This window comes from Bison bison, unplaced genomic scaffold (genome assembly GCF_000754665.1).
Source record: "Bison bison bison isolate TAMUID 2011002044 unplaced genomic scaffold, Bison_UMD1.0 scf7180017864149, whole genome shotgun sequence".
NCBI classification, from domain to species: Eukaryota; Metazoa; Chordata; class Mammalia; order Artiodactyla; family Bovidae; genus Bison; species Bison bison.
This window is the reverse complement of record NW_011494721.1, coordinates 2,669,738-2,680,864: the sequence shown is the minus strand read 5'-3', so window position 1 is coordinate 2,680,864 and position 11,127 is coordinate 2,669,738. Positions and strand designations below refer to the sequence as shown.

Sequence of the window (11,127 nt, the reverse complement as noted above, 5' to 3'; positions counted from 1 at the left end):
GACAGATGCTATCTAGGTTGGTCATAACTTTCCTTCCAAGGAGTAAGTGTCTTTTAATTTCATGGCTGCAGTCACCATCTGCAGTGATTTTGGAGCCCAGAAAAATAAAGTCAGCCACTGTTTCCACTGTTTCCCCATATATTTGCCATGAAGTGATGGGACCAGATGCCATGATCTTAGTTTTTTGAATGTTGAGTTTTAAGCCAATTTTTTCCACTCTCCTCTTTCACTTTCATCAAAAGACTCTTTAGTTCTTCACTTTCTGCCATATGGGTGGTGTCATCTGCATATCTGAGGTTATTGATATTTCTCCCGGCAATCTTCATTCCAGCTTGTGCTTCTTCCAGCCCAGTATTTCTCATGATGTACTCTGGATATAAGTTAAATAAGCAGGGTGACAATATACAGCCTTGATGTACTCCTTTCCCTATTTGTAACCAGTCTAATGTTCCATGTCCAGTTCTAACTGTTGCTTCTTGACCTGCATACAGGTTTCTCAAGAGGCAGGTCAGGTGGTCTTGTATTCCCATCTCTTGACGAATTTTTCAGAGTTTATTGTGATCCACACAGTCAAAGGCTTTGGCACCGTTAATAAAGCAGAAATAGATGTTTTTCTGGAACTCTCTTGCTTTTTCGATGATCCAGCAGATATTGGTAATTTGATCTCTGGTTCCCATGCCTTTTCTAAAACTAGCTTGAACATCTGGAAGTTCACAGTTCACGTATTGCTGAAGTGTGGCTTGGAGAATTTTGAGCATTACTTTACTAGCGTGTGAGTTGAGTGCAATTGTGTGGTAATTTGAGCATTCTTTGGCACTGCCTTTCTTTGTGATTGGAATGAAACCTGACCTTTTCCAGTCCTGTGGCCACTGCTGATTTTTCCAAATTTCATGTTACCAACAAATTAAATGCATGTCTTATTACACTTAGAAGAGTCTAGACACATCTGCCAGCAACTTCCTAGAAATATCTGCACTTATATGAGGAATACATAGAATACCTGCCCCAAAAGAAATGGCCCTCATTCCTCTTCATTGCTTGGTAAAATTGCATAATCTTTACCATTAGGAAAGTTTATGAAAGAGCTGAAGAAAACAAGTGAGAAGAGAAAAGATTCTGAAATCAATAAAAACAAATACTGAAGTATCATTACAGTTTTCCTACAGTATCTTCTTTTTATTTATTTTTTTTCAGTATCTTCTTTTTAAATTGCAACTCTTCATTCAAATCCATACCCATCCTCCATTGAGTTCAGTGCACGGTCACTTCTGTTATCAAAATGAATCTAAAGGATGGTACTAAAGCTCCAATAACTTCTAATAAGAAAGTGTGAAAAATATACTCTTCTCATTACTATTAGTCTTCATATTCAGTGGAGCTTTAACATTAGAAATTTATCAAATATAATTTAGAAAATTAATGTTTCTTTAGACCATACTGTTTATTCATTGATTCATTTAACAAATACTTGAGCACTACTATGTTCTAGGCACTGTTCTAAGGAGAACAAAATAAATGAAACTCTCCTGTCTGTTAGGGATTATATTTCAGTGTGGGAAAACAAACAGGTAACTTAAAAAGTTGTTTTAGGGACTTTCCTGGTGGTCCAGTGGTTAAGACATTGTCTGCCAGTGCAGGGGCTGTGGGTTCAATTCCTCTTCAGGGAGTTAAGATCTCACATGCCCTGCAGCCAAAACACAAAGCGTAAAACAGAAATAATATTGTAACAAATTGAATAGACTTTAAAAATGGTCCACATCAAAAAATATTTTAAAAACTTAAAAAATAAAAATTGTGTTCTATGTTAGATAATTATTACAGAGATCAAAAAGCAGAAAAGGAAAAGGGAGGATGTGGGATGTCGTTGGTATAACTATAATTAGTATGCATAAAAGGTTTCTTTGAGAAGGTGGCATTTGTTAAAAGAGACAAAGGGAAGAAAGGAAGGAATAATATTCCAGAAAGAAAATAAATCAGCCTGAATTGAACCTGAAGTTAAAATGTACCTGGTAGAGTCTACAAACAGCAAGGAGGCCATCGTGTCTGAAACAGAATGAGTGGAAGGAAGAATAGCCAGAGATAAAATTACAGACATATGAAAACAGATAATATAGTTCCATTACTTTGACTACATTTAGGAATAAAATTTCTACTCCGAGATAGAATTCTACTAGAGAGTTTTGAATAGACAAATAAGTAGATTAAATTTCCATGTTAATGGAACTATAATGGTTTCTGTGTTGAGAACAGAATGTGAGAAGACTAAGACAGGGAGACCAGGAAAGAGGTTACTCCAGTAAACAAAGTAAAATATTGGTAGATTGAGCCAAAGTGGTAAAGGTAGAATTAGTAATAAGTGTTTGACTTTGTGGGGAGCTTCCCAGGTGTCTTATTGGTAAAGAATCCATTTGCCAGTGCAAGAGACCCAGGAGACTCAGGTTCAATCACTGAGTCAGGAAGATATCCTGGAGGAGGAAATGGCAGCCCACTCCAGTATACTGGCTTAGTAAATTCCATGGAAATAGGAACCTGGTGGGCTACAGTCCATGGGATCACAAAGAGTCAGACACAACTTAGTGAGTAAACACACACACGATTGATTTTTGTCCATATTTTTAACATAAAGCTAGAAAATGTTGTTCTTTGATTGGATATGGGATATGAGAGAAAAGAGTAAAATGACTTCAAGTTTTTGGTGTAAACAGCTGAGAAAAAGAGAAAGTATTTAGTAACACACTGTCAAAACTATGGGGAAACAAGCAAGGAGAGGAAGAGTTTTGTTTTGGACAAATTAAAATTGAGACACTCAATACAAATCAAAGTGAAGCTTTCCAATTGTGAGATAATCTTCATGACCTGGATAACTGTGATGGTGTGATCACTCACCTGGAGCCAGACATCCTGGAATGTGAAGTCAAATGGGCTTTAGGAAGCATCACTATGAACAGAGCTAATGGAGGTGATGAAATTCCAGTTGAGCTATTTCAAATCCTAAAAGATGATGCTGTGAAAGTGCTGGACTCAATATGCCAGCAAATTTGGAAAACTCAGCACTGGGCACAGGACTGGCAAAGGTCGGTTTTCATTCCAGTCTCAAAGAAAGGCAATGCCAAAGAACATTCAAACTACTGCACGATTGCCCTCATCTAACATGCTAGCAAAGTAATTCTCAAAACTCTCTAAGATGGGCTTCAACAGTACATGAACTGTGAACTTCCATGTATTCAAGCTGGATTTAGAGAAGGCAGAGGAACCAGAGATCAATTTGCCAACATCCTTTGGATCATAGAAAAAGTAAGAGAGTTCCAGAAAAACATCTGCTGCTGCTGCTGCTGCTGCGTCACTTCAGTCGTGTCCAACTCTGTGCAACCCCATAGATGGCAGCCTACCAGGATCCCCCATCCCTGGGATTCTCCAGGCAAGAACAATGGAGTGGGTTGCCATTTCCTTCTCTAATGCATGAAAGTGAAAAGTGAAAGTGAAGTCGCTCAGTTGTTTCCGACTCTTAGCAACCCCATGGACTGCAGCCCACCAGGCTCCTCTGTCCATGGGACTCTCCAAGCAAGAGTACTGGAGTGGGGTGCCGTTGCCTTCTCCAAGAAAAACATCTACTTCTGCTTTATTGATTACGTCAAAGTCTTTGACTGTGTGGATCACAACAAACTATATCTGCCTCCTTAGAAATCTGTTTGCAGGTCAGGAAGCAACAGTTAGAACAAGACATGGAATAAAAGACTGATTTTAAACTGGGAAAGGAGTACATCAAGGCTGTATATTGTCACTCTGCTCATTTAACTTATATGCAGAGTACATCATGTGAAATGCTAGCCTGGATGAAGCACAAGCTGGAAACAAGATTGCCCAGAGAAATATCACTAACCTCAGATATGCAGATGACACCACCCTTATGGAAGAAAGCGAAGAGGAACTAAAGAGCCTTCTGTTGAAAGTGAAAGAGGAGACTGAAAATGCTGGCTTGAAGCTCAACATTCAAAAAACTAAGATCATGGCATCCAGTCCCATCACTACATGGTAAATAGATGGGGAAACCATGGAAACAGTGGCAGACTTTATTTTCTTGACTCCAAAATCACTACAGATGCCTAGTGCAGCCATGAAATTAAAAGATGCTTGTTCCTTAAAAGAAAAGCTATGACCAACCTAGACAGTATATTAAAAAGCAGACACATTTCCTTGCTGACAAAGGTCCATCTAGTCAAGGCTATGGTTTTCCAGTAGTCATGTATGGATGTGAGAGTCAGACTGTAAAGAAAGCTGAGCCCCAAAGAATTGATGCTATTGAACTGTGGTGTTGGAGAAGACTCTTGAGAGTCCCTTGGACTGCAAGGAGATCCAACCAGTCCATCCTAAGGGAAATCAGTCCTAAATATTCATTGGAAGGACTGATGCTGAAACTGAAACTCCAATACTTTGGTTACCTGATGTGAAGAACTGACTAATTGGAAAAGACCCTGATTTGGGCAAAGATTGAAGGCAGGAGGAGAAGGGGACAACAGAGGATGAGATAGTTGTATGGCATCACCAACTCAATGGACATGAGTTTGAGCATGCTCTGGAAGTTGGTGACAGACAGGAAGGCCTGGGGTACTGCAGTCCATGGGGTTGCAAAGAGTCGTACACGAATGAGTGACTGAACTGAACTGAAACTAATGAAATTGAAAATTTTACATCATTGGTAATATATAAAATGTAGAGTCAGTATATATATATATATATTTTAAAGTTATATGATGCAGTGACATCATCAAAGGAAGGAGCTTGAGAAGGGGAAAGTTCAAAAACTAAACTTCTGAATCATCCAAAGCTTTAACTCAGTGAAATGATAATCAGTTAAAAGACCGAAAATAAATCATAAATGAATTAGATTGAAAACAATCTAATTGTTGTTCTTGTCAGCCAAGCGAACAAGGCATTTCAAGACAGTGAAAATTACCAATTGTACAAATTATGTTTAAAAATTAGTAAGATAAGAACTGAAAAGTGGCATGGATTTGGCATCATGGAAGTCTTTGGTAACTATTACAACAGAAATACTGATAGAGTTATGGGAATAAAAGCCTCATCAGAGTGAGAATGAGATTCCATTAACGCAGAAGTCACAACTTAGATATAGAGAATATGGTGAGCTTTTTGTATTTGGCCATAAGAAAAGTATAAAAAATAGAGCAGTAATTGGAGAAATTAACGAGGTGACAGTTTCTTTAAGATGAGTACATGCTAAGTCACCTCAGTCATATCTGACTCTTTGCAGCCCCATGGACTGTAGCCTGGCAGGCTCCTCAGTCCATGAGATTCTCTAGGCAAAAGTACTGGAGTGGGTTGCCATTTCCTTCTCTAGGGGATCTTCCCAACCCAGGGATCTAACCTACATCTCTTGAATCTCCTGCCTTGGCAGGTGCAATGTTTACAACTAGCACCACAAGATGGGAAAAATCAAATCAGTTTATGCCATTGGGAATAACCTGTAATGAGTGGAATATTAATGATACAGGACAGAAAGTTAAGAATTGCAGGAGAATGTCTTTGCTGGCAAAGAGGCATGGGACTGGGTGCACAAATGAAATGGTTCTCCTTATATAGAATCACAGGCGGAACATATTTTGTAACAGGAAGTAAAGAGATGGTTGGGTAGTTGTCCTGTTTCATTCTGATATTTCTTCTGATTGCTTTCCTTTTCATACTGAAGTAATAAGGAAGATCATTAGGAGATGATGAGAATAGGGAGGATTTTTCATGAAGACAAAAGGAAAATGTTATCCAGGGCAGTGTGATAGTGAATGAACGAGGCAAATATATCATGATTGTGTCTTTTGGACCCACTCTAACTTTCATGATTATGTAAAGGGAGAGCAATCTGCATGATTTCCAGCATTTTTCAAGCCACATTCAGCCAAACAACTTAGGCACTGAGATTTAAAAAGAAAGTGAATGTGTTAGTCACTCCGTTGTGCCAGGCTCCTCTGTCCCTGGAGTTCTCCAAGCAAGAATACTGGGGTGGGTAGCCAATCCCTTCTCCAGGGGATCTTCCTGACCCAAGGATCTCCTCAGTTCAATTCAGTTCAGTCACTCACTTGTGTCTGACTCTATACCATCCCATGGACTGCAGCATGCCCGACTTCCCTGTCCATCACCAACTCTTGGAGCTTACTCAAACTCATGTCCAACAAGTCGGTGATGCCATCCAAGTATCTCATCGTCTGTTGTTCACTTCTCCAGCCTTCAAACTTTCCCAAAATCAGGGTCTTTTCCAATTAGTCACTTCTTTGCATCAGGTGGCCAAAGTATTAGAATTTCAGCTTCAGCATCAGTCCTTCCAGTGAATATTTAGGATGGACTGGTTGGATCTCCTTGCAGCCCAAGGGACTCTCAAGAGTCTTCTCCAACACCACAGTTCAATAGCACCAATTCTTGAGCACTCAGTTTTCTTTATAATCCAACTCTCACATTCATACATGACTACTGGAAAAACCATAGTCTTAACTAGACAGACCTTTGTTGGCAAAGTAATGTCTCTGGTTTTTAATATGCTGTCTAGGTTGGTCACAGATTTTCTTCCAAGGAGAAAGCATTTTTTAATTTCATGGCTGCAGCCACCATCTGCAGTGATTTTGGAATCCAAGAAAATAAAGCCTGCCACTGTTTCCATGGTTTCCCCATCTATTTGCCGTGAAGTGATGGGACTGGATGTCATGATCTTAGTTTTTTGAATGTTGAGCTTTAAGCCAGCTTTTTTACTTTCCTCTTTCACTTTCATCAAGAGGCTCTTTAGTTCTTCTTCGCTTTCTTCCATAAGGGTGGTGTCATCTGCATATTTGAGGTTATTGATATTACTCCCGGAAATCTTCATTCCAGCTGGTGCTTCATCCAGCCTGGCATTTCGCATGATGTACTCTGCATATAGGTAAAATAAGCAGGGTGACAATATACAGCCTTGATGTACTCCTTTCCTGATTTGGAACCAGTCATGTCTGGTTCTAACTGTTGCTTCTTGACCTGCATACAGATTTCTCAGAAGACAGGTAGGTGGTCTGGTATTCCCATCTCTTTAAGTATTTTCCACAGTTTGTGTACAGTCCAAGGCTTTGGCGTAGTCAATAAAGCAGAAGTAGATGTTTTTCTTGAACTCTGGTGCTTTTTCGATGATCCAATGGATGTTGGCAATTTGATCTCTGTTTCCTCCTAAATTGTGAAATTTATGAGTCTTGTCTTTTATAATCGAAGATTACTGGCAAGGTTTGTGGTAGAATGTCCATCAGTTTGGGTCTAGTTGATGTCTTCTGAGGATGGTGGCTCAGATGGAAAAGGGTCTGCCTGCAATGCAGAATAGCTGGGTTCAATCCCTGGGTTGGGAAGGTCCCACTGGAGAGGGAATGGCTACTCTGATAGATAATGTTTCCTGATAGATATTTTGTGTTATGATTGTACTTTCATTTTAGTATTAAATAATTTGTAAATTATTTAATGTATTTTATTGCACTAAATAATATAAATTTGTAATTAATATTTAATGTAAGTTATTTATAGATTTTAATGTAAACATTTTATAAATCATACATGTGGTTAACATGTCTACTCTGGTTTTCTTTAGCTAAAAATTACAATTCTTACAATTTCTGAAATGAACATGTATTGTGTTTTTAGGTACATTTAGGATCCAAAGCACCTGAGTGTTACTTTCCTAAAGAAGACAACTCTTATTTAGTCCACTCAACTCAGTACTCATCAGTGGGTATAACAGCTGACCTCCAGCTGAATACTGCAAATCGAATAAAGCTACCTTCTGATTCCATTTCGTCTCTTCGTGTGGAGGTGAAATATCACAAAGATGATATGTTGCAGTTTAAGGTATGTTTATTATAAACTATCACAATGCATGATTCATCTCTCAAGAAAAATTTTAAATAGATTAGGTGCTTGAGTTTTTCATGTAATATTAAGGATTATTAATTGGATTGATGATCTTTTGATTCTATAAAGCTTTTATTGTCTTCCTACAGAGCTCATAGCTAGATGCACAATAAGTAAAACTTTCTGTTTTTGCTAGCTTTTTGAATAAGTAAGCATATAGTGGTGATTTTTAATTATTTAAATTCTTGATAAATTGATAAATCATTTAGTTGGACTCTGTTGGTTGTTCCATTCAAGTAAACAAAATAGGACAAAACAAACACAATAAGATCCTTATTGTTTCCATTCTTTTTAAACAGTGATCTGAAGTTTATGGCCAATACAGTAAGAAATACGAAAGAGATAATTTCTTTCAATAGTTATACTTAGCAGTTATTTTTTACTTAAGAGCACTGAAGAACTCCATTAAGAAAATTATTAGAAATGGTACTGACTTATATATGACAAATGGAAAGCAATTTCAACTCATACATATGCAGACATTTAACTGAAGAAATACAATCTGGAATAAAATATTAAAATACTTAACACCCTTTATTTTTTTAATATAAATTTATTTATTTTAATTGGAGGCTAATAAAAATGAAAGAAATTAAAGACAAATACAAAAAATGAGAAAACTAAGTGTTTATCCTCATCAGCAAGGAAATAAATGGCAATTAAAAAAAAAAAGTGTTTTCTTGTTTAACAAAGAATAGTATTAGAGTACATATTTTAATAAGAATGTTCATTAATACACCAATTCTGGAAAACAGTTTACCAATAGATATCAAGGATCCTACAAATTGTAATATATTCTGACCTAATATTATCACTTGTAAGTAATATACTAAGTAAAGATGTGAATGAAGATAAATTAGCATTAATATTCATTGTAAAATCATACATAAGGCAAAAATATTGAGGCAACTGTGTCTAACCATGAGTGGTAAATAATTTTGTGTATCCATATAAGTGAATATCTAGCTCTGAAACTTCTCTTCTTTAAGAGGTCTTACTGTATGAAAAAATGAATTACAAAACATTAAAACAGGTAAAATACAGTACATAATTTAATTCATTATACATCTATATATGTTTATGGAATTTGAAATAGATATATGGGCCATAGATACAAAATTAAGAATTATGTAAATAAGAATTTAAATGTTCTTGTTTGAGGCATTATTTAAATTATTTAATGATATGTACCTAAATATATTGGGCTTCCCTGATAATTCAGCTGCTAAAGAATCCGACCTGCAATGCAGGAGACAACAGTTTGATTCCTGGGTCATGAAGTTCCCCTGGAGACAGGATAGGCTACCACTCCAGTATTCCCTGGTTTCCCTGGTGGCTCAGATGGTAAATAATCTGCCTACAATGTGGGAGACCTGGGTTCCTGGGTTGGAAAGATCATGGCAGCCCACTCCAGTATTCTTGCTTGGAGAATCCCCATGGACAGAGGAGCCTGGCAGGCTATAGTCCATGGGGTCGCAAAGAATCTAATATGTCACTATTAAGAACTAAACATATCTCTTTTCATTATTTCTCTATAATAGATTTATGATGCCCAAAATAAGAGATATGAAGTTCCAGTACCATTGAACATTCCAAATACACCAACAAGTACTTATGAAACTAGACTTTATGATGTTGAAATCAAGGAAAATCCTTTTGGCATTCAGATTCGAAGAAGAAGCACAAGAAGAGTTATGTAAGTAATTGAATTACTTGATATGAAGGACATTTTCATTTTAGCTTAGGTGGCAAAGTTGGATGATTATTTTCACAGCCTTCACTGTGCTACTTACTGTGTCATCAAATCAAAAGTGGCTTTAAAGGTATTAAATAATTGGCTTATTTTAACATTCAAAAACAAAAGTTAGTGAGCCGTCAACAATTGGTCTAAGATTTTATTGACACTTTGGATGTGATGAATTTGATTATTAAATATCAGACCCATTCTTCTATTCAAGCTGAGAGCAAAAATAAAGACTCATGTTGAAAAGCCTGAGGAGTGTTGTCAAAATAAGTATTTATAAATGTGTTTAGAAATATGTCAATATTTTACTAGAACGATTGAAATTGGAGTTTTTTAGTTCTGGATTTTGACGAAGTTAATACTATCTCTGTCAGGAATCAATGAAAGGAAGTTTAGATTCATGCATATAGATATGATTTTTATGTTCAATGAATAAATTTAATTTTTAAAATATTTCCTTTATTTTAGTGAAAAGTTCTACAAAGTACACTCTTATGTATTTTCTATTACAAAATACTTCTATGTAATTTAAGCTTTCCCTGCTATTCTTTACATGATATTGTCAGGATGTTTTCAGGTATTGTCAGTATGGATACAAATAATGAAGAAAAACATGTTATATTGTTTCAAAATGTTGAAGAGTTTCATTCTAAATGTTAAAAAGCTAAATGATTTTGTGGAAAATCCCTGGTTCAGAGACATTATTTATTGTTATTCAGGAAGCATTATTCTTTAGCAAATACTTTTCCAAATTCATTAATATAAAAATATGAATATGTTCCAAATTTTTTGTAATAATATGTTTTCTTCCTCTGCCAAATTTCTTTTCCTCTTCTTTTATCTTCTTATTGTAAATGACATTCTCTGTAACACATTTCTTCTGGATTTCTTTGTAAACACGTTTTTACAAATATAAATTAAAAGATGAAGAAAATGATAGGATATAGTAATAGAGTTTGAAATTAAAATATACGTATGTGTTATTTATTTTGATATTGATTTCTTTTTATTCTATATGTAGTAAAAGTTTGCTGATTCTCTCAAGAGAACAGGAAAATGAAAGACTTTCAATTCTTAGGACATTTATTACTTCTAGGTCATATATTATTTATATATTTATATTGATTTTATTTTAAAAACTGATATATATCTAAAGACACATATAGTCATAATAAGATTATGAATTTGTAAAACATATTTTGCTATTTGTTATGTTAGCCACAAAAGTATTGGAATAATCTATTTCCATCTATATCTGGGTATGGTAAGCCCTATATAGGGAAAAATACTACTGATTTTAACATCACCTAAGAAAGAATTACCATTATTATTTTGATCCTATTTGTATGCATATACAGGAATAAAATTGTTTTCTTTTGTTTTCAGTTGGGATTCTCGCCTTCCTGGTTTTGCTTTTAACAACCAGTTCATTCAGATATCTACCCGCCTGCCTT

At 35.8% G+C, this 11,127-nt stretch overlaps 1 protein-coding gene across 1 annotated transcript in view; it reads left to right on the top strand.

Annotated features, from left to right (window-relative positions):
* SI (sucrase-isomaltase (alpha-glucosidase)) overlaps window positions 1-11,127 on the top strand; it is a 115,546-nt gene that overhangs the window by 56,106 nt on the left and 48,313 nt on the right. The window contains exons 25-27 of the mRNA XM_010840924.1: window positions 7,663-7,866; window positions 9,471-9,625; window positions 11,060-11,116. Of these exons, the coding sequence (XP_010839226.1) occupies window positions 7,663-7,866; window positions 9,471-9,625; window positions 11,060-11,116 (416 nt within the window). The remainder of the gene's footprint in view (window positions 1-7,662; window positions 7,867-9,470; window positions 9,626-11,059; window positions 11,117-11,127) is intronic.